At 48.2% G+C, this 24236-nt stretch overlaps 1 protein-coding gene across 2 annotated transcripts; it reads right to left on the reverse strand.

Moving 5' to 3' along the window:
• Window positions 1-129: 129 nt before the first annotated feature.
• MPP1 (MAGUK p55 scaffold protein 1) lies at window positions 130-23621 on the reverse strand. Of its 2 annotated transcripts, XM_082610246.1 has the most exons (12): window positions 23358-23621; window positions 12665-12808; window positions 12407-12485; window positions 10692-10777; window positions 7748-7816; window positions 6068-6264; window positions 5533-5639; window positions 4752-4832; window positions 3950-4030; window positions 1991-2193; window positions 1666-1740; window positions 130-803 (listed from the first exon to the last, which is right to left on the reverse strand). In XM_082610246.1, the coding sequence occupies exons 1-12, from the start codon at window positions 23457-23459 to the stop codon at window positions 627-629; spliced, it is 1401 nt and encodes a 466-aa protein (XP_082466372.1). In that variant the 5' UTR covers window positions 23460-23621; the 3' UTR covers window positions 130-626. The 2 variants fall into 2 exon arrangements, with proteins under 2 accessions (XP_082466372.1, XP_082466373.1); XM_082610247.1 differs by lacking the exon at window positions 4752-4832.
• Between the last annotated feature and the right edge of the window lie 615 nt (window positions 23622-24236).

The following is a 24236-nucleotide window of genomic DNA, read 5'->3' on the forward strand; positions in this document are numbered from 1 at the left end:
GTCGTCACAAGCCTGAGGGAGACTTGTGAACCCAGCAGAGGCATCTGGTGTTGGTACCATCCTCCAGCAGCTGCTCCCAGAGGCTTGGGGCACAGGTGGAAACCCAGAGAGTTAAAAGGTACAAGGTCATTGGCATTTTAACACAGCAACACTTTTATTGCTTTTGAGGGTTTCACTAGAGCAGACCTCATCCTATTGCACAGCTGTTTCATTTTGGCAGTTTAGAAAGTTGCAGTTAAAAATGCTTTCTTCAAAGCAAAGACAAATGAAATGCCCAGTGTGATTGTAGGTAAAGGAGTGCAGGCTTCAGAGGGACAGGGTCCATTGCTTTTCCTCCCCACATGTACCATCTTTGATCAGCAGCTGCGTTTGGATAGTACTTCGGACCCCAATTTCCAGAGATCCTTTTGAAATCCTGATCCATGGGGCCCCATCTATCAGGGAGGTCAGAGCCCAGCCCTTCAGAAACCTGAACAAGATGGATACCCACTGGTCATGAGGATAGTTGCAGAGAGCTGGAAGCTGACACAGAGCTAGCTGGGGTGATCCTGTTTGTCTTAAAGTAAGGGGAATGGAGTTCCTAAGGCTCGACGGGGGCCCACAGTCGTTCCCCCTGTTCTGCAAGCTTAGTAAACCCAGGAGACAGGCACCCACTGCGGAGAACTGCATGCCCTGTCAAAGGCTTCTTGCAGTTTCTTAAGGGTTTCATCGACGCTGTTATTGACCAGTGAGAGGTCAAAGTAGTGAGCGTACTGGCTGCGGATGGCCTCGGAGTCCTTCTGCAGCTGCTGCAGGGCTTCCGTCTGTGGAGGAGACAGAGAAGGAGGGAGGGAGGGGGAGAGAGGGCGCCATGGATGGAGCAGGGATCCACCCGTCTGCACCCCAGCACCACCGATTCCAGTAAAACATACAAGTACAGTGAGATTGTTTCCCCTCCAGCGGATTCACTGAAGCTGAAAGTGCATAACGTGCTCCTGGCACAGGGACACCCTCTCTCCACATTTCCAACACAATCCTGCTTGGAATCTCTCCTACACATATATTTGCACGTGTCAAACGCCATACGCACAGGGCCATCGACTGTCGTATTACTTATAATAAGTTTTAAACCTAAATAGCCATCAAGAAGGCAATGAGGAAACTAAATGAGTCTCTGCTACATCCACACGATGGGAGACCACACAGCTACTGAGAAAGACGCAGGGAGGTCCCCACACGTTCAGTGCAAAGCAAAGCACCTGCAGGGTGGGTTTGGGGCAGCTCGGCTCTGGGGAGCGGGGAGGCCTTTCAACATGGGCCTGGCCTCCTTCCCGCCCCTCCCCGCACAGCACGCACCACGTGGGCCCAGGGCCGCCTCTGTTCTTCACAGTCCCTGCCCTGCCCCCAGATGCCCCTCTAAAGCCCGTGTTGCACCAGTGTCAGGATCTGCTCTTCTGGAAAAATGGCCTGGCTGGTGCATTAACAAGTGTCTGCTGAACAGACAGGACAGGCACACGTGCTCTGGCCCCTGGCCGGGCGGGAAGGGGACAGCAGCAGGCAGGGTTAGGTTTAGGGTCGGGAAGCTGAGCTCTGCCGGCGCTCTGGCCAATGATCCGGACCGATGCCCGGTCCCCATGGGCCTGGAGAGCGGCCCCGCTCCCCCCAGCACAGACCCTTCAGCCCCACCTGAGTGCCCTGGTCAGTGGGTGCGATGAACACAATGAAGGGTGAAAGTTCTGCCGTCCGAACAATCTTCAGGGTCTGGAAAAAGGGAGTGGAGGAAGAAGAGAAGGGGAGAAAAGGCGTTAGCTGTCATGACGGACCTTTGCGATCAGCATCTTCAGGCCTCGCCAATCCCCACACTGTCTCCAGCATTCCTGGTCCTGCTCTTCTTCTTCCAGGTGATCCCAGTGAAAGCTCGTGGCGCAGATCTGCGCTTGCTGGAGGGTCCCATGGGCTGTGCTCTTCAGCACCCTTTTCCCATCCACTCCTGCCTTCCGTGCCTACCCACCTGGGGCTCAACGTCAAGGATGGCGATCTTGTCCTGCTTGTGAATCTGGTGCACTGTTTCAAATTTGGTGCCAAACATGTTGCCCTGGTAGCTGCCAAACTCCAAGAACTCGTTGGCAGAGATGCTCCGCGTCATGTCCTCTGTGGAGATGAAGTGGTACTCCTTCCCGTCTTCTTCACTCTTCTTGGCCGGCCGTGTCGTATCTGTGCACGAGAACCCAAATCCCTGAGCAACTCAGGGCCTCCTTGGCTCCCGAGGGCTCGGACGCTGGTGTCGCCACCGCCACCCCAGCTGCGTTTAGCGCAGGGAGTTTACCAGAGGGGTGGCTCACACAGGACCCCGAGGGGCTGACTCGGACCAGGAAGGCCCCCGTCTGCCCAGAACACATTCAACTGTCAAGAGCCAGAGCCCAGTGGAGCAAGTTCGTACCATCCTCCTCCCTTCATGAAGGAGCATCTCAAACACCAACCCCAGGGACACAGAAGCTCTGAAATGAAGAAATGACAGCTGAAAATATTTTAGAAACAGATCTCCAGGCTACAGTCAGGATTTCTGGGAAGTACACTGAAAGGCTCCTTTTCGTTGTTTGGAAAGAAGAGTACTTTTGTTTGCTTTAAACTCACACTGTTAAATGCTGGAATGTCCTTAAGTCACAACGTTTACGATTACTCGTGTAAGTGATCCTCTGAGTAAAACGTGCTACAGATGCTGTAGCTTGAGACGCGACCCCCTGGTCTCCTGCGTCATCCTCTGGTCTGTCTCAATGGGCACCTTCTCCTCAATCCACAACTGCCGCACGTCTTTCTTTCCATCTTATAAAACGATGACTCTTCTTTGACCTGAGTTATCCTCACCTCTTACCCTTTCTAACTCACTTCTCATTCTAACTTACTGAATGATGGAACTGTCGTGGTTATTTCTACCTCCAAAGCCTTCTGCTTTCTGACCCCAGTGTGTCACTCTGTCCTCAAAGGCAAAACGGAGAAGCAAGGAATAAAAAAAATACTAATAACAGGTTTAAAATCCAGTTTTCTACACAGATTCGCTCCTGGGAATGGAACTGATCTAAGCGTCCGCCTGACTGCTGGCCCGACCCTTCTCCTACAACAGCTGCTGGGGTTACGTGGGCCTTAACTGAGCGCTACTTTGAGAAAACATTTCATGACAATTGGTGGCTGTCCTGTAATTTCCTTAACCACTCAATGGACCAGGAGAGAGCTCTCAGAGTGATTTAGGCATATGAGAAAGTGTTTATAATATAAATTAAAATGAAAAAAAGTAACATAAGTTTCTAATAACATATTATTTGCTTAATCTTTTGAAGCAGTATAAAAATGTTGACCGCTGCTTCTCTTATGTAGACAAACAGCACAGCTACATTTTTAATGGGAGCAACTATGGGCACAAATTTGTATCTTTCCAAATTGGCTTTTCTTTTTATAATCAAACATTTTTTTTTAAAAAAATGGACGGCTTCCCTGGTGGCGCAGTGGTTGAGAATATGCCTGCTAATGCAGGGGACACGGGTTCTAGCCCTGGTCTGGGAAGATCCCACATGCCGCAGAGCAACTAGGCCCGTGAGCCACAACTACTGAGCCTGCGTGTCTGGAGCCTGTGCTCCTCAACAAGAGAGGCTGCGACAGTGAGAGGCCCACGCACCGCGATGAAGAGTGGCCCCCGCTTGCCACAACTAGGGAAAGCCCTCGCACAGAAACGAAGACCCAACACAGCAAAAATAAATAAATTAATTAATAATTTAAAAAAAAATCACAAAGGAGGGACTTCCCTGGCGGTCCGGTGGTTAGGACTCAGCGCTCTCACTGCTGGGGCCTGGGTGCCATCCCTGGTCAGGGAACTAAGACCTTGCAAGCTGCGCGGTGCAGCTGAAGAAAAAAAGAATCACAAAGGAAAAGACAGATGACCACGGTATCGTGTCCTCGAGGCCCCCGAGCTACTCACACGGGGCGGGGTACGCGAACTTGTCCGGGCTCTGGCTGAGCAGGGCGCTCTTGATGTGGCTGCGGCCCACGCCGCTGGCTCCTGCACAGACAGAGGAGATAAAGGCTTCCATTTCTTGCCCCAGACACAAAGGTGGGGCTAGGAAGAGGAATGGGATAGGGGTTTTCATCTCTCAGACCCCGAGATGAGCCACAGGTCAAAGCGAGTTGCGTGGCTTCTGGGTTGGTGTCAGGAGGACCGGGGGCTCCAGGCCCTGGGGTCCCAGTTAGGATTCCAAAGAGAACTGGCGTTTCCACAGAGGAGGCAGCTACCACGTGGCATTTTCTGTTTAATTTTGAAGCATATTTGCCTTACTGGACTCTCCAAAATGAATGGAACTGACTTTTACTGGAAATTTAAACAGAACCCTCATACAGGTCCTCTAAGCAACTCATGTTTTCACTCTAAAGATGGGGAGGACCCAGAAGCATAGGCCTGGAGCACCCCTACTGCCGCCAGACGGACAGACAACCTAAAAGAGTTCGTTGCTGAAAACCATGTGAGGTTCACCCTCTGCTGTAACGTGAACCCAGGGGAGTCCCGGTAAGGACTCAGAAAGCTCCTTACATCTGCTCCGCGTGGAGGACCCCAAGACACCTGCCTTCTCGTTTCCTTTTCTTCCTCACTGCCCTTGTTTTTTTTGTTGTTGTTGTTTGTTTTGTTTTTTTGAGAGAGGGAGTGAGGGAGGTTACGTACTGCAGGCAGGGAAATAAGAACAGAAATGCAAAAATGTACTCTAAGTGGCAAAGCAATGAGAAGATACCGATGAGCACCAGGGTCTTCCTCTTGAACGCAGGGAGCCGAACAACTTCCTCGTAAGAAACAACATCCAACTGATCAAAAACTAGAGACAAAGAAAAGCAAGCCGTGTTCATGCCAGAGCCGGGCACACAGCGAAGGCTGCGACCGGCTATACCGGCTCGGACACCATCAGGGACAACCTGGATCGTGGATGCCCTTCTTTGGGGTCTATTTTTTGGTTTTCCCAACCCCCGCACCATCTAAACTCAGCACGGCTGTTGGTCAGTTCTCTGGACTCGAGTTTTCTCTAATCTTTTGGCCTCCACCCTCTCCACTTCTTCTCCACAGTTTGTTACCTGACGCGCCCGTCATCTCCCCTTATCTCCGGCTCGCGCTGCTGTCCCTTCCTCTCTGCCACCAGCGATGCTCTGGCCACACCTGCCTCACTGGAGGCCCCTGACATAGCTTTCAGGCCCTGTGCTTTGCTCCTGTCTTTCTCTAGAATGCTCCCGGCAGGAAGGAGGCATTCAATAAATAGTAGCTCAGTTGTAGATTATTCTTCACTTGCTAGCTACAATCCGCTCAAACGTATTTATAATGATCATATATTTCCAACCGTGGCAGCTAAGGGACAAAGTCTGAATTAGTTCTAAGGAAAACAGGCCACTGCCTGGGGCTGCTCAGACCCTGCAGTTGGCCATACTGATGGCACTGATGTACTGAGAAAGGTCTGGAAGGCTGTTGGGTTGGCTCCCTGGGGGTGAGAACGATGTGCAGGGCAACGGGGAGGCCCGGGAGCGTACTTGCGCTGTGCTTGGCCAGGTACTTGTCTTTGTACTTTTTCTTCTTCCCGAAGGGACTGCAGCTCGGAGCCTCACTCGGAGCAGACTGAGCCCCGCTCGCCACTCGCCTGGAGGGAAGAGATGACCGAGGACATTGGTGGCTTCTCGGTGTAAAAGCCCCGGGGTCATTCGCCTGTGCCGTCCCTTCTACACAAAACCCCCAGACCCATCTGCCTCCTGCCCTTTGTGTCATCCCAGACCCCATCCTCCTCCGGCAGAGAAAGAGGGGGCTGCAGTCCCAACGCGGGCTTAGGGACCTAAAGCTTAGGGAAAGCATTTGTGGCAACACAGATCCATGGATGAAGGAAGAGCCAGTCAGCCTCCTTCACCCATAAGGGCCAGTCAGGCTCATCAAGGCATCGTTGCCCCCACCGCCCATTCTTCCAGGAAAACCGGAAGGTTGGCCCGGTTGAGAAACAGAAACTATATACAGGATGACAGATTTCGGTAGCTGAGCAGCCTTGGTGGCCATGGGTCCCCGCCACTGGCAGCTCACCACTCCTGCAGCTCGGGGGAGGGGATCAGGCCCGCCGACTCCTGGGAGGAGCCTTCCACCCGTCCCTGCCACCAGTTGCTGTCATCCTTGTTGATGATCTGGATGATGTCCCCGGTGACGAACTTCAGCCCCGCCTCCTTGCAAGGGATCAGGTTGTCCTTTTTGGGATCATAGTCAAACTGTGCTCTCATGAACATCTGAAAAAGAAGGCTACTATCTGAAATGCACTGTTTCCTTGTGAATGTGCCCAAAGTCCTGACCCCACGATCTACTTCTACACAGAAGCTTGTCAGTTACAATACGTGGATACACGTGCTCACCATAGCATTAGCTATTAGAGTGAAATATTAGAAACAATCTGATTTTCCAAGAATGGGGAATTAATTAATTAAATACGGCCATCTACAGAATATATTACCATGCAACTATAAAAATCAATTTGTAGAAGAATATTTAATGTCCTGGGAAAATGCTGCTGATTTAACATTAAATGAGAATATCATTAAATAAAAACAATACCTAGTATGCTTGAAATTTTAAGAGTATTTCTTTATACATAGAAACAAAAAAGACCGGAAGAAGCTATATCAGAATTTAATACCAGTAACCTCTGCTAGGAAGATTAGGGGTAAAAATCCAACCCAAAGAAAGAAAGAAATAATAAAGAGCAGAAACCAGTGAAACACAAAATAGAGTTGAAAGGATCAAGAAAGGCAACATTGGTTCTTTGAAGATTCATGAAATTAAGGCTGATTAACAAACTAGAGAAGACACCATTTCCCAGTAGAGAGCACAATGTAACACCACTATCACAACGGCCAAGATGAAGGAAAAAAAACCCAGATAATTCTAAGTGCTAGTGAGCACGTGGAAGAGCTGAGACTTGCAGCTGCGAATGGAAAACCTTGGAAAGTAGTTCGGCAACATCATGAAAGATGCACACAGCCTACAGCTCGTCAGAAATGCCCCAAGACTCAGGTACAAAAAGGTGCATGGCAGCACTAAGTTTTGTAAGAACTAAAAAGCTGGAATCACAGAAGGCCCTCCAGAGCATAGTCATACAACAAATGAATAAGAAGGAATCAGCTGTTGCTACAGCACAGACTTCACACCGAGTGAACAAAATGAGACACTAAAGGATTCATACTGTGTGAGTCAATTTACACAAATTTCAAAAAGGGGCAAAACTCGTCTCTGGAGTTAGAAGTCAGGGTTGGCGGGACTGGAAATGGGCATGGGGACTCTTACGGTGATGGTCACATGGGAGTGTTCAGTTTGTGAAAATTCATCTAGTTTTACACTTATGATTTGTGTCCTTTATTGTATATGTGCCCATATATACCAAACCTTCAATTTAAAACAAGTTTTTTTAAAAAGAAAATTATACCATCATACGATCAGTGACCTGTGACAGAAACTTTGGAGTTATTTTTTTAAAACTTCCTTCTTCCACATTTATCTGTCAGGGCCCCGCAGCCCCAGTGAGCTGCAAAGGGCCAGTCATGCCCACGGTCAGAGAAACGCCTGCCGGTTTGTAGCACATGTTAGTTTGGTTCAGAGAGTACCAGGCAGCTATGCTTGTTGAGATATTTACAATCACATCATTTCAATCAAGTTCAAAGAATACACACTGGGCCCGAATCCTGCCATCATCACAACAGAGAAAATGGTGCCACCTACCTGCAGTGCAGGAAGCCGATTTTGCTGGTTGGGAATTACTTTTAATGAGATCATTCCTTTGGTTTCTTTCTATTAAAAAAGAAAGGTGAAATAAAATTGTCATGTAAAACGAACCGGGGTGACTGGGGGTTTTCATTAAGTCATTTTTCCCCTCCCAAAGTCCTGGGCATTTTTTTTTCCAATAGCCATCTTTACTGTACACTTTGAAATCTTGTAGCACAATGCTTCCTCCAAGACAGAAGTGTCATGTGCCCCATAAAGCAGCATAACAACATGGGGACACACAAAGAATAACGAACAAAGGCTAATGGTTTTCCCTCCTCCGCGCGGTCGACCCCCAAGAGGTCCCCAGAAGTACTTAAAATGAACCCTGGCACACAAATATCCACACATTTCTCCACACCAATAAAGGGCCAGTCATGTGTCTAAATATTTACACACATATTCATACATGTGTACTTTTGCTGTTTCTTTTTAACAAAAATGGGATTATACTATATGCATTACTCTATGACCTGCTTCCAGGTTGATACATGAAGACCTCACTCACTCTGTCTCATGGCTCTGCCGCATCCCTTGCTCAGCCACCATCCCCATCACTGGGTGTGTCCACTGTTGCCAGGTTTTTTTTATTACAATCTGCTGCAGTAGACACCCTTTAACACGTGTCCTTATATATTTGCATTTGATTTATACAGAATAGAACCCCATGATGGAAATGCAGAGGCAAAGGATAAAAACAATTTTATAGCTATCCTCAAATTACTTTTCTAAAAAACTATAAAAATTCCACTCTCACCAGGAGTATATGAGATTCCCTTTCCCCTGAAATTCTTGCCAGAATTACATGTTAACGTTCGTTTTAAATTTCTGCCAATCTGATGGGTGGAAATTATTTCATGGTTGCTTTATTTTGTAATTTTATTACCATAACCAAAATTGAGCACTTTTCAAGAGCTCATTGGCTATATGCTTTTCCTTCTTATATCTTTGCCCAGTTGTCTATTTGGTTGTTTGTCTTGTGAAAGCCCAGAGTCCTAACCACTGGACAGCCAGGGAACTCCCTAGTTATTTGTCTTTTTATACAAAGTTTAGAAGCACTTTAAATATTAGAGTTATTAACTGTCTACCTATTGTATGCACAACAAGTATTTCTCCAAGTGTATTGTTCATGGTAACTTTTGCCACGACACAAATTACCTTCTACATAGTTGATTTTATTTACATAAATCAAAAAGAAGCACAAATGTTGAATGTTCACATACTTGAAACGGTTTTTATGCAAGACAAAGGGATACAGCTGTGCCATCGGCTCAGAGAAAACACATGCATCATGTTCTATTGAGAAGCAACCATTAGGCCAAACTGCTCCTCGTGTTGGTGACCATGAAACGATCCAGGCAGTGTCCTGGTGGGAAACAGGTGGCCCGCTCCAGAGGGTGGGAAGATGCTGAATGAAGGGTCTGGGGCATGTGGTCCGACACTGTTTGCAATTGGTGGATATGTCTTGTAAGAGTCGAATTTTCATCCACCTGTTCTCCCTGCAGTGTTTTCTTTTCTAGTCTTTTCTTTGTGGAAGGAACTGGGTCGTTGGTCCTATAGAGTTTCTCTTAGGTGGGTTACGCCTACTTCAGAGTTATATTTTACAAACCCCTTCACCCTCCACATTCATTTACCAAGGTCCTGTCTGTTCTATTTCTGGTTGTTTGACTGTTTCTTTTCTTCTGCTTGTTTTGGGTTTCATTTGTTCTCCTTCTTCTAGTTTCTGTGGGTAGAAGCTGAGGCTGTTGACTGAAACCTTTCTCGTTTTATAATCCAGGCATTTCCACCTTGGTCCGAGTTCAGTGGCATTCCACAAAATCTGATACACTGTGCTTTCATTTCTATTCATTTAAAGACAGTTTCTAATTTGCCTTGTGATTTCTCCTATGGCCTGTGACTTCTTTAGAAGTGTGTTAACTTCCAACTATTTAGGGATTTCCAGGTATCTTTCTGTTTTTTATTTCTAATTTCATTCCATTGTGGGTGGACAGTGCATTTTTGTATGGTTTGAGTCCTTTAAACCTGTTGAGGCTTGTCATGCGGCAGGGTACACAGTCTATCCTGCAGAATGTGGCAGTCCTGGCAGTGTTTGCTTCAAGTATTTTGAATCCTCTGTCATCAGGTACATGAATATTTAGGATGTGAGTCATTTCAAGAAGCAGGGTAAATCTGGTCCCTGTTATTTCATCTGGGTCAGAAGTGAGGTCTATCCTTAAACAGCCATGCTTCAGAACTCTCTAAGGGTTCAGTTTCCTCAGTTCTGGTTCAAATTAAACTTTTCCCTAAGTTGCTATTTTCTGCTTCATTCCCTGGCTGGTACCCTGGCATCTCCTTGCTGAGGGCCTGAGGGGTGCTTCCTACCGGCCGTGACCAATTACACCCAACTACCCCATGTGTTTTTTCCTGCTTTGGTTACAGGAAGGGTCTCTGCTGTGTTCAGGGGTGGACAGGGATGGTGAAGAATGCGGAGAGGCAAACACCCAGCACAATGCCCGGCACAACTGCATGTAAAGAGCACATTCAACGTTTCACCTGTTATAGCCCAGTTGTTCTCTGTAACAAATCTATGACATAAGAACAGCAATTACTACCACCTTCATTTTACAGATGACCTAGAGAAGTGAATTCACCTGCTCCAAATCACAGGGCTGGAATAAAGGAGAGCGGGATTCAGAGCTGCCATTGCAGTCTAATGCTCTTTCTAGACAGACACTCTGGGTCTTTTGCCTTGTTTTAGAAGTTTACTAAATGAAGACAGAGCTGTCATTTCTTGCACAGAATAAAGATTAGCAGTGGTAAGAGGCCCTTCAATGAGGTATAAACACTTTCACAGAAAAATGAGGTACACAGACACCAATGTGGATCGATGCTTCATGCAGACAAGGGCATAGTGAATACCCACCATTGCCTTCTGCAGCTGATCTACTGAGTGATTAGTCACGTTTGTGCCGTTGATTTCTAGGATCTCATCTCCGACGTGAAGGGAGCCTACCAACAAAAGAACAAACGTTCACACGAAAGAGATGTCAACAGATGTCAAAACGCCACAGAAAATAAACCATGATCTAGAGCATGCTGTACAATAGACTGTAGAACACACAGGGTTGAAACCATTCGACCATGACAGACGGGAATGTTCTGTTCGTGGCCTTCAGGGACCTAGCAAGACAAGCACTCGACGGTTTAAGATTATGTCATCCTCCTTGACCTCAGGACTCCAACTGCAAAATAAAAGCACTTGGTCCTGAAAGTGTCCTGGAACTAGAGTCCCCCTGAAGTCAGGGGGCTATGACACAGCTGAACACAATCCAAGGAACAAGAAAGCTCGATGTTTCTCTGTTGTTTAGCTAAGACCTCCAAATGCTACCAAATGGTAAAGTTAATCACTGTTTAGATTCTATGTGAAGAATGGGTATCTATACTTGTGTTACCCTTGATACACAGAAAAGCATTTTACTAAATGACACATCTGCAAATTGACGGCAGCTTCACATGGAGATACAACAGTTACTTGTAATTATTTGTTAATGTCTATTTTCTCAGTTTATTGTTTTTCTTTTCTTCTTTTTCTTTTATTTTTGGCTGTGCCATGTGGCTTGTGGGATCTTAGCTCCCCGACTAGGGATGGAACCCGCACCCTCGGCAGTGAAAGTGCCGAGTCCTGACCACTGGACAGCCAGGGAATTCCCTATTTTCTCAGTTTAACTGATAGCCTCAGGAGGTAGAAATGGTCTGTTTTCTTCACTGCTACGTGTTCACAGTCTAATGCAAGGGGTTGCATATAGTAGTTGCTCAAATGTTAACTAACTGCAAAAGTATTGGCGTAAATAAGTGCATAAGAATGCTCAGAGGGAGCGACAGTCATTACGGTACAAAAAACCTCTCGGCACACACACACAAATGCTCCTTTTTTTTGTTTTGCGGTACGTGGGCCTTTCACTGTTGTGGCCTCTCCTGCTGCGGAGCACAGGCTCCAGACGCACAGGCTCAGCGGCCATGGCTCACGGGCCCAGCCGCTCCGCGGCATGTGGGATCTTCCTGGACTGGGGCACGAACCTGTGTCCCCTGCATCGGCAGGCGGACTCTCAACCACTGCGCCACCAGGGAAGCCCGGGTTCTTCCTTTTAAGGACTCTCATGAGAGGGTAGATATAAAGGCAGATCATTCAAAATAGTTGTGTTATTGCAGAGGGGACGAAGTATTGTGGTAGCTTAGATGGCTGAGCTACTGGCCAGGAGCACATCACTAGAGCTTTGTAGAGAAGGTGAACAGTAAAAATAAACAAGATCACCTCCTAGGAAGATGGCAGCAATCAGTGCCAATCTTTTATTTTTGCGGTACGCGGGCCTCTCACTGTTGTGGCCTCTCCCGTTGCGGAGCACAGGCTCTGGACGCGCAGGCTCAGCGGCCGTGGCTCACGGGCCCAGCCGCTCCGCGGCATGTGGGATCTTCCCGGACCGGGGCACGAACCCGTGTCCCCTGCATCGGCAGGCGGACTCTCAACCACTGAGCCACCAGGGAAGCCCCATGCTCCCTAATTTGAACACTATAAGCTTCGTGCCCCTCAGCCCTGAACAGGGAGCAAAGGATGAATCACTGAACAAAACAGGCCTGTACCTTGTCTGTGAATCATGCCGCCATGGAGGATTCTGGCCACCGTGCAGGACTGCTTCTCATTCAGCTTCAGCGTGATTCCCTGGAAGACAGACAAGGGCACAGCAAGCTTAACTGCAAGCTCTTTCTGAGTTGATCTTTAAGACAACTTAAGGCAACTTCTTGGGAGAAATATTTTCTGTCTGCACACAAGGTGTCGTCAGTTGGCAGGGGCAAGAAGCCTGCCATGAGGGGCCTTGGGTGGTGAGGAAGAGGGCTTACCATGGGCTCCGCGGTGACCTTCTCGAACTGGATGAGCCGCACCTTCCGAGCCTCCTGGCCCTGGGCCCGGGCGGGGCTCCCCGGGGCAGCAGGCCCATTGGTGTACATGTCCTCCGTCACAGCGCTCAGCTGGGGTGACACAGTCTGTCGGGTCAAAACAGCAGAGAAATGTATGAAGCAAGCAGCCGTCAGGTCGTTGTTGCGCATCTAAAACCCCAAAGGCTCAGCAAACCGACGCTCATCTCCTAAGGCTGGTGGCCAGTTGCATTAGACTTGAGGTGAAGCGTTATTTATCCAAGTGGCTACCCCTGCCATCAGCCCGAGACGACACATCAACTGTGACCCCTTGACCCCGACCATGAAGACAACAAAGCTGGACGGATTACACTCTAGGAAGATGTTTTTAGTATAAATCTGAAGTAATTTAAGGCCCGTGGCCTTGGCAGGAGGGAAGACAGAGGGATGGATCTTGTAATCCATGGTGTTGGGTCAACCCCGCACAGGCCGAGGGCCTGTTGGTCCCCACATCACTTTATATACAGAACCAGTTCCAAACGTGAAAGGTAAAACAACCAAGCTTTGAGAAGAAAGCAGAATACATCTTCAAAACCTGGGAGGAGGCAGAAAACTGTAAAAAAAAGAAAACTAAAACTACAAATACTTTAAAGTTAAGAATATCTGTTCGTGGAGAAACTCCACTGAGTCAGGCAAAGGTTTAGTAGACACAGACAGCAATAATCAAAAACCATACAACTGACGTCATCAAACCTAAACACTTCTCACCAAAACTCTCAGCCTGAGAGTACAAAGACTTATACCTAGAACATGGAAAGAATTCTTCTCACTCAATAACAGGACGATGAGCAATGAAAAGATGGACAAAACGTCTGAACAGACTCTTCACTAAAAAGGCCTATGAAGAGCCAACATCACCGGGATACCACTCCGCGGCCACTAGGGAGCCTACAGTGAAAAGGATAGACATCGCCGTGGGAATGCTAAACGGCGCAGCCCCATGGAAAAGGGTGTGGCGATTTCTTATATCAAGTTAAGCATACATTGACCCTATGCCCTGGCAACCCTACTCCTAGGTGTTCACCCACAGAAAGGCTTGCACACAGAAGTTCACAGCAGCTTTATTCACTATAGCTGAAAACTCCCCCTGCAGGAGGAGGCCATTCATGAGGTTTTAGAACAAGCAAAACTACAATAAAAAAATTTAAGACACTGGTTGCCTCTCATAGGATGGGAAGGGGTAGGCTGGGTAAGGGCATGACAGACCTTCTGGACTGGTGATGTTCCAAACTGTGACCAGGGTTGCATTGCACAGGTGTATGCGTCTGTTAAAACTCATCCAGTGCATTTCACTGTATGTAAATTTAACCACAAGATTAAAAAAAGAACCATAAAGAAATACTGAACCCTAGCCGATGATATGCATGCTGAAGCTTTTAGGGGTGAAGTGTTCTGATCTTTGCAACTTATTTTGAAGTGCAAAACAAACAAAAAAAGGTGAATGGATGGTTTTGGGATAGATATGTGATAAAGCAAACATGGCAAAATGTTAATGGTAGAATCTAGGAGGTATGGCTAATGGAAGTTACTATAAAATTGTTTCATCTTTTCAGTGAGATTGAAAATTTTCAGATAAAACATTGGAAGGGAATGGCACTAAGACAGTGAAAAGGCCACGGAGCAGGAACCGGAACCCTCGTGTGGTGTCCTGCTGTGGATGGACTTTGGGGTGCTTCCAAGTTTGGGCTTTGAAGAACAGTGTCGCTCTGAGACCACACGCCAACGAGAATAAGTGGCTGCTGCACAATATGAATAAATCTCCTTGAAATGCTCCTTCTCCTGATACAACAGTCCATCAAAAACAATATGCAGAAGGAAGAAGCCCGACCCTGGTTTATGTAAGGTTTGAGCTGAAAATGGATTGTGGCTGCAATCCAGCCACACCTGGGGGTGCCCCTCAGAGACCGTGGGGAGGGAAGATCTTCCCAATGGCTGGAGCCGTGAGCAGGACATCTCATCAGCCCCTTGGTGGCAAAGGCGAAACGGGAATATCCCCAGGTGGGAACAGCTAGACCTATCTGTCTGTCTACAGAATGAGGGAAGTACTGACAGAGAGAAACTGCCTTGTGTAGCAACTAGAACTTCGAAAACCTCACATGACATTGAGTTACACGGCACTGCTATTAAAGCAGAATTGTCTAACAAAGGGCTATATTTAGAAAAGTGACTTATGAGACCTGGGAGCCCAGAACCACACAGAACTTCAAGGTCGTCTACAGTAGGTAAGCCATTAACACAGTTACCACTGCATCTGTGCGTGGGCATCCTGGCACACAGACACCATGTAGCCCTGAAAAGGAGGTTCAGAGCTTAATCTGGAAGACATATTAAGTGGAAAAAAAAAGAGTGAGGAAAGGTATGTTATCATCAGCGTAAACAGTGAAAGGTAAGGATATCTTCATATTTGCTTGTAAATGCATCATCTCTGGAAAGAGACATGAACAACAGAGGGGAACTGGGAGACTAGAGGAGGTGAGAAGTAAATTGTATTCGTTTCATTTCAACTTAATTTCCAAACAGGCAAATGAAAGCCTATTATTCCTAAAGCCCTACAAAGTACAACACTTTCTATTCTGGCAAGATAGAATTTTCCTAAGTGATTGTGATTTAGGTTCAAATTGGCAGCCTAAGTACTTGCGTGTAGCCTGGACCCTGTTTAAATGAGACCAAAGGGGGGAGGGTAAATAGAAACCCACAGACAAAAAACAGGAAGTCATCAGGGATGAGAGATTTCAAAAATTTTTCCAGAAGACAGCAGAGCCTGGAACATGCACATACGAGGAACTGGCCGGCGCACAACGGGCTGGGGCTCGGACTTCTGAGAAAATAGCTCCGGAAAAGCTGCCCACCCAACCTACAGCTCCACTTTCAAGGCAGGAAGAAGGAAGAAGGGCCAGGCCAGTGGCATCTGTCCCAGAACTTCCCCAATGGATATCTGCTCATGTCTCATCAGCCAGAACTGCAGAACACAGCGTGGCCATCCCAGGCTGCAAAAGGGGCTGAGAAAATAAGAACTGAGTTGGGCATCCTGCCATCCCAAACAAGATCAGGGAGAGGCGGGATCAGCAAGAAGTGGAACAAAGGTGTTGGGTCAGCAACCGGTCATAATAATACAAAAACCTTTACTAACTTTCCCTCTTTACAATCTACCTACAGCAAGTCACGAAACAACATTAAGGTCCACACACTCATGACAGAAAAGAGATGAAGGGAAGGGCTACCGATCCCATGAGTACAGTGAGAGGGAAAGTTGATGAAGGAATGAATGTAGAATTTAAAGTTCTGCTTTATTTTCTTTCGTTTAGTTACAATCAGAAGACCCGTCCCTGTGGAACCTGCCCCCCTGCAGATGGGCACACGCTCTCTAGCTCACTCTCCACTGCACCCTGGGAGCAAAGCTAAGCATGAGCTGTGGATCCTCCTGCATCTGGGATGTTATTTTTTACCCACAAGTGGCTTCACTCACCCGATCCCTGCAGGTTACATGAAAAAAGTACCTCTGGACGACGTGTAATCTATGTGATGTAAAGGCACAGGCCCTTGAACAGCTAAGACAATTTTGAAAAGGAAGACAGTAGAAGGAATCAGTCTACATGGTTTCAAGATTTATATGGTTACAAATAATCAAGGCGGTGTGGTCTGGCAGAGGGACAGACACAAAGGTCAATGGAACAGAAGAGAGAGCCCAGAAATAGAGCCACACAGATACGTCCAGTTGATTTTGACAAGGTGCAAAGGCAATTCAACGGAGGAAGGGTAGTCTTTTCAACAAATGATGCTGCAGCAATTGGACACCCATAGGCAATAAAAGAAACACTGAACTAGACCTTTAAAATGGATCATGGACTTAAATGCAAAACTACAAAACTTTTTAGAAATAAACATAGGAGACAGTCATCAGGGTTTAGGACTAGACAAGAGTTCTTATACTTGGCACCAGCAGCAGTATCCATAAAAGGAAAACCTGATAAAGTGGACTCTTAAAAATGAAAAACTTTACCCCTGTGACAGCCTGTGTGAAGATGATGAAAAGACAAGACGTGGACTGAGAGAAAACATTCACAAACCCCACATCCAATGAAAACTTCTAACATCTAGAGTACATAAAGAATGCTCCATATGCAACAATAAAAATAATCTAATTAGAAAACGGGCAAAAGACATGAACAGGTATTTCAGTAAAGAGGATATGTAAGGAAGGATGGCAAATGGTGTTCAACGTCATTAGCTACCAGGGAGAAATGCAGATTAAAACCATAATGAAATACCACTACACACCTATCAGAACAGCTAAGATAAAAATCGGTGACAAGACTAAATGCTGGTGAGGATGCAAAGAAACTGAATCTCTCATCCATGGCTGGTGGGAATGTAAAGTGTTACAGCCATTTGGGAAGAGAGTTGGGAACTTTCTTAAAAAAACTAAATGACTACTTTACAAAGAGAGTTGGGAACTTTCTTAAAAAACTAAATGACTACTTTACAACCCAGCAATGGCACAAGACAACAGTCTGTGCAAAATGTGTACATGAAGGTTCATAACAGCTTTATTCGTAGTAACTCAAACCTGGAGACAAGGAGAACAGCCTATAATAGGCGAGCAGTTCAACAGGCTGTGGTCGATCCATACCTCGGGACACTTCCCAGCAATAACAAATTGCATACAATATGGTTCCAGTTATATAACATTCTAGAGACGGCAAAATTATAGAGGAGGAGAACAGATTAGTGGTTGCCAAGGGGACACGGGGAGATGTGACTATAAAGGGGTGGCACCAGGGAGGTCTCTGTGCTGATGGAACAGTTCCATATCTTGATTGTGGTGGTGGTTACATATATTCAGACATGTGACAAAATGGCACAGAACTACACTCACATGTCATACCAATGTCAAGTCCATGGTTTTGACGGGGTACTATTTTTGAGCTTGTAGTAGACAGAGGTGAAGTTATTGCATAAAAGAACTAGCAAAATGGCTGGCAAGTTGCACTTGTTTGCAACCGAAGAGCTATAACTAAGAGAGCACAGTACCAAAGAACGGACAGAGGCAACAACTAATCCTTGAGACATCTGCAGGGTACAGGATCAGTTTCCAGACTCTGGGATGGGTAAGTAAGAGGCCACAACACACAGTGACCAAATAGTTCCTCAAAGCATTGCCCATGGCGACCTGGAACCATGTGGTTAAAACTCTTCAAAGCTAGGTAGCTATTGCACAGACCCATTTAAAGAGAATGAGATCAAACAGCTCTCTAAGTAGACTCAAGAAAACCGGAGGAAAAGCAGCGTCAAGTTGGAAGGAAGAATTCTTTCTCTCAAATTAAGCATCTGTACTATTTGTATATTTTTACCATGCGCATGTATTAAGAGATTGAATGTATAGAGTGAGGAATTCAAGGATTGCTGACTGAATGACTGCTGTGAATAGACAAAGAGCTCAAATCTCAAATTTCTGGCCTCAAAGCATGAAATAAAACTTAGGACTTTCCTTGATCCTGACTTACAAATCTTTTTTCACTAGTAGTTGTGGGGCTGAGAAAGCTGAAAACCAAACTCAGAAATTAATCCTATGGATTTATCAGCATCTACCATTTATCTGTGTCAGTAACCAAAGCAGGTACTGATGGCCATAAAATCTGAAAACATAGATCAGATTACTTTATCATGTGCTGTAAAGTGCCATCAATAAACCATCTATGATGATTCACCTGTGTTTCCAGACACGCTGGGCCCGTCTACAAGGACAGATTCGAAAGTCTCAGTCCACGGAAGACAAAGTGACCTTTGCAAGGGGCCGACGCCTACGTGATTGTGTACCTGGAACAGGCAGATAAAGCGGCGCCCTCCCCTCATCACCTTCTCATTTGGCTCCATGACACAGATTGCTTTTAACACATCAGCCTTTAAATTAAGGACTCAGCACCCAGGAAAGTTCAAGACTTGCTATCTGAAAGGCTGGTCTTCCAAATGTGCTTATTCATCAAGACGTCCCCCTTCGGGATGACTCAGAGCCACTATCATGCTCACCCAGAAGCTGCAAATGATGAGTAAGATAAACGGAACCCTCCGACGTGGCGACCTAAGAACCAACTAGCAACGGTGAGGCTTCCCTGACTGCTCAGCAAGAGGGGGCCAGCCTCTCCTCAACAGCACCTGACATGCAGGAAAGTCCCTCAACCAGCCCCCTGCACCCCTCGCCACAGACAATCCCAGGAGCAGGGCTAGACAGACAGACAGATGCACACGGATCCAAGGTGCTTCCTTGACCCCAGCCGTGGGTCCGAGACCACACCAAGGGCAGGAAACGCCCACAGAGTTCAGCTTTGAAGAAATGGGAAGGTTACCTGCCTGCCACTCAGGGTAACTAATGTGTCCAGGTTGACGACTTAGACTGCAGTCTGTCCCCTGTCCCATCTGTCCATCCGTCCACTGGCCACGTGCCGGGCACCTGTCCTGCCCCTGAACTGGTCTAACTTTTCTTGCTTCCATAGCTGGTAATACATTCATTCCAACGTGCTGCAAATATTTCGTTTGTTTACTTTGTCACCCCAAAGCTAAGCCGTTTTTCAGTCCTTACAGCCCCACGACCACCAAGTGATGCTGAACGATGCGGCCAAAGGTACTAGATGGCATTTTGCAGAGTTCACTTCACAACCTTGAGACCAGCCTTCATCCCCGCCACCCCAGCAGGACGGGGGCAGCTCTGCAGCCTCTCGGCCTTTAATCACACACACTGCTGGGGTGGCAACGCCTGTGCGCTGAAACCCCCTTTGGAGGAAACATCTGCAGCGGGTTCAAAGGGCAGAGGCAGTGGCTCAAAGGAAGTTGGGATTAAAAAAGAGATGAAAAACAAACTTGGCAGCGGGTGGCTTTCCCACCCAAACAGTCGGATTAAGAGCCGGTGACAGTGAACGGAGGAAAGAACAAACATTTGTTCAGCCTACTGTTAGGCTTTTTGCCAACTGTTTCCATGTGGAGACTTAGAAGAAGGCCCAGGCCAAGAAGGCAAGTGATTGCCGCAGACGGCAGGCAAGGTCAGCCTCCACTTTGGGAAAGAAAACAAGAAAAACGATGAGAAAACCAAGAGGGCTCGAGGTACCCGAAACAGCTGAGCACTGTTTCACCACAAATGACAAGAGCCGGGGAAAAGAGGTGGGGAAAGAGGGGCACCTCAGAGCCAGAATTTTCTGGCAAGTGACTTATGAGCAAAAACCTATACAGTCGACCCCTGAGCATGACAGGTTTGAGCTGCATGGGTCCACTGACACACGGATTTTCCCCATAGTAAACACTGCAGTGCTACACGATCCGTGCTTGGTGGCCTCCACGGACGGGAATCGTGGTCACAGAGCAGCCGTTCCAGCGGCAACTGCGTATGTACTTTGCTCACGTGTATTTCTCTATGGGAAGGAAAAACGGAAAAGTGAAGACTCAGAAAAGAAAATGTCACATTACAAAAGTTGTATTCTGGTTCCCTAATTCAGAGCTTTTCTTCCCGTTTCCCATCCGTGGGGTCACTTCCCCTCCTTTTTTAGCAACAGTGAAAGATTTGAGCAACTCACTGCTTACGGGAAAAAAATCTCTGCAGTCAATGAAATGTCAACTGATTTCATCTCCCTTGCCCCAGGGGACATTTGTCAATGTCTCAAGACCCCCATCAACCCTGAATATCCCCTGCCTGGAGCGCTATTCGCCAGTGACATCCTGGCCCATGCACAACAGGTGATGCTGCATCTCCCCACCCAGGAGCCCACAGACAGCTCTTCTGAGTGGAAACTCACCTGCAGCCTGACATTTCTTAGGTCATTTCCCATGTGGGACAGGCCCAAGTGAACTTTCAGGGACTTTCAACGTATTGCTTCAGGTCATGGGAGAAGGGCTACTTCAAACAGAACTGAAGAGAAAAGTAGGAATTTTACAACCAATCTTATGTGCACTAACGGATTGCAAAAAAGATCAAGGTCAGAGAGAGCTCATAGAATGTTTCTCCAAGGAAGGAAACATGTACTTAAATATGGCAGACAGGCTACACTTCAAACCTACTGCAAAATTATATTCTGACAATACTTTTCTTTTTTTTTTTGTGGTACGCGGGCCTCTCACTGTTGTGGCCTCTCCCGCTGCGGAGCACAGGCTCCGGACGCACAGGCTCAGCGGCCATGGCTCACGGGCCCAGCCGCTCCACAGCATGTGGGATCTTCCCGGACCGGGGCACGAACCTGTGTCCCCTGCATCGGCAGGCGGACTCTCAACCACAGCGCCACCAGGGAAGCCCGATGATACTTTTTCAATACCAAATGTGGACTATAATCAGAGGTGAAACCTTGGGTTTCCAGTCTTTAGAAAAAGCAATCTCCCTAAATGAAGCCTTTGGCAACATGAGTTTATGAACTCCTTTAAAGCCAACAACTTCCTTACAACTTTTCTTGGTTCTTGCTAGGACAGCAAAACATGCTACTGCTGCTGGACAGGCGTTACGTCAGGTCAACATCACCGCAACCCTCTAAGCAGGTCCATTTTACAGAGAAGAGAAATCAAAGGCACAGGGAACCTGGGCAGCAAGGGGGAGGCAGAGCCCAGTGTTGGCAGCAGAGACTGCTAGGAGCCCCAGAGGGAAGGTGAACCTCAGGAAATAAGAATCAGCAGGTTCGTGGGGTCAGGCCACCTTCCATCGTGTGGAGATTCTTCTTCCAGTGTCCACAGCTTGGCAGATCTGGATGCTTTTCATTCAGTGCTTTACCAAGTTTTCTTATTTCATCTTCAAATCCTTTCATACACTCAAGCAAACTGACTAAGCAATAGACTGTATCTGGTTTTGCAGGATCAACTCACAGCTCCACAAAAACTGCTATTTATTCAGAGGGCAGTGAAAGGCCCTCTTCTCAAAACCGGAAAAGACTTCTCCAGCCTCCCCACCAGGAGCAGACAGGGCTACACAGGGTCTGGGCACTGAGATACAGGTGACACTCAGGTTGTGCTAAGTGAAAAGAGCCAGAAAGAAAAGCCTGCATATGGTTGGAGTCCATTTATAAGACAGTCTGAAAAAGGCAAAGTGGTAGTGTTTTCCAGAAGTTGCCAGGGTGGCTTCCAGGTTTCCGGGGAAATGAACCTAAAGGACCATCGGGGAACTTTCTGGAGTGATACAAATGTTCTACGTTATGATTACGGTGACGGCCACATGATGGGATGCATCTGTCAAATGTCATTGAACTGCACAATCAAATTCGTGAATTAGATGTATGCTAAGTAAACCTCAATAAAGTTGCCGAAAGAAAATTTAATAAAGAGAGGTGTTGTTTTGCGGGGGGTGAGTTAAGGCCCAGCCAAGTGAGCTGATTGTGGGGAAGAAAAAAAATCCCATGTCCAGACTTATGAGGAACCAAGTAGTTTTAGAGCCTGATCCCCTCCTAGGGTACATGCTGCTGCATAACTTCCAATTTTGTCTTGTCAGCTGAATAACCAATGTCTTCCCCACGGGTTCATCCTGATTTGCAATGACAGTCAGGTGTGAATGCGGAGACCTGAGCTGATGCCACCCAGCCCAGAGTCCACAGCTCTACAGTCTGCTTCACTTTGTGGATCTTCAGTTTCCTCATTTGTGAAAGTGGATGGCTATGCTGAATCACATGTTCACCTCTTAAGTCACTTATTAATTCAGCAAACATTTCTGAGGACCCACTTACCAGGCATTTAAAATGTAAAAAGTGAGTGTGAAACAGCCCTGCCCTGGAAGATCTTGTAGTCTAGGAAAAAGATTCACACTGTGAGTTCTGAGGCTGAGTTATCAAAGGCAAGATAGCTTCTGCCTGGCCCTCTCTCTCTGTCTGTGTGTCTCCGTGGACATCCTTTCTCGGAACCTGGTCACCGCGTTGTGAGAAGGCCAGGGGACATGGAAGGGCTGCTGGCCGGTGCTGGCTGATGGCTGACAATGGGACAGAGCGTCAGCCTTCAGATGAGTGAGTGAGCGAGCATCCTGGTGGCCGTGCCCTCGTGGGAGAGACCCTGAGTGACAACCTTACCTTGCTGGGTCCTCACCACACCCAGAAGTATGAGAGATAACAAGAAAATGATCAACCCTGCCCTCTGGGCATCTTTGAGGATCGAGGTGATGAGCTATTTATGGGCCATCATAGGAATCTGGGGGGCAGAGTTACCTGTGAGATGACTGCCCACAAACAGACACAGGGGTCCACCCATCTGCACCCCAGCACCAGGGGCCCTGCCTAAATGCACAGGGACGGTGAGTGAGCACTTCGGGGCCAGCGCTGGCTTTTACAACCCTTTCTGCTGACACAACCACCAAGCAGTCCTACTCTCGGATCTGTTCCTCACAGTCTTTCTGTGACCCTGACTTCCGTCCACGAAGAAGTTTCCCTTGACCTTAATCAGCTCTCGGTCGAGGCCGCGGCCTCTCCCGATTCTCGCCTAGAGGCGCTACTGGGGGCCACCAGCCACCGCGTCCGGAGTCCCGCCCGAACCCCGCCGCCCGCTGCGGCCTCCACCCCGGGGGCAGGACCCCTGAGGGCAGGGCGGCGGGCGGGGAGGGACCGCGGCCGGAGGCGCGGCCTAGAGACAAGGACCGGCCCGCATCCCGCGCCGGGCCCCGGGGGCAGCTCACCTCGGGCCGGCTGCGCTTCTGCAGCAAGTGCTCCAGGTAGAGGTCGGAGAGCGCCGTGCGCATGGCACCCCCGCTCTCGCCCTCGCTCGCCTTCAGCGTCATCTTGCGGGACCTGGGACGCCGGGCACCGGGACGCGGGGACGCGGGGACGCGGGGCCGGGCAGAGCCTGGAGCGGCAGGGCCCGGGGCCTGCAGCGCGGAGGCGGCAGAGGCGGCGAACGCGACTGGGAAGCGCGGCACGGCTGGTCAGTCACCACCCCGCAGGCTGTGCGCCGAGAGCGCGGGGGAGGAGCTCCGCCCACGCCCCACCCTCGCCGCGCCCCTGCCCCCGCCCCCCGCCTGCCCCCGCCCCCTGGGCCCCGCGGGCCCCCGGCGCTGCGCACCTGAGGGCCGGAAGGAGGCGCTGCTCCCGCCGAGACCCCTGCGGCTGAATCCCAGAGGGGTCATAGGAAAAAGCACACCTCTCCCAAACCACAGAGGACCCCCAGCCTGGGGCGGGTTGAGCGCTCGACCTACACCCGGGCCGAATTGGTGGGGATGGCAGGGGAGCATCCGAGGGCTGCGACGGCCGCCCCTCGGACTCCAGGCTCCACCCATAAACCGATGTGGGCACAGGACGTTGAGAAAAGGCCTTTTAAGGCTTCTGTGCTGCTGTTATTTGTCTTAGGCTACATCTCCTACTGTTAATGCCACACAAAAAATTGAGGGATCAGTGGAAGCGAAGAGAGCCAACATTCCTTCCGAATCCTAGAGCAGAATTCCTTATACCCTAACACCTTCGTGGCGTTAAAACAGCAGCCTAAAGGACGACAGACTTTCTGAACAAAACAAACATTTCCTGTGCTTACGGAGCTCAGGGCTGTCCACGATCTGTACACA

The sequence above is a fragment of the Mesoplodon mirus genome (genome assembly GCF_964341445.2).
Source record: "Mesoplodon mirus genome assembly, chromosome: X".
Lineage (NCBI taxonomy): Eukaryota > Metazoa > Chordata > Mammalia > Artiodactyla > Ziphiidae > Mesoplodon > Mesoplodon mirus.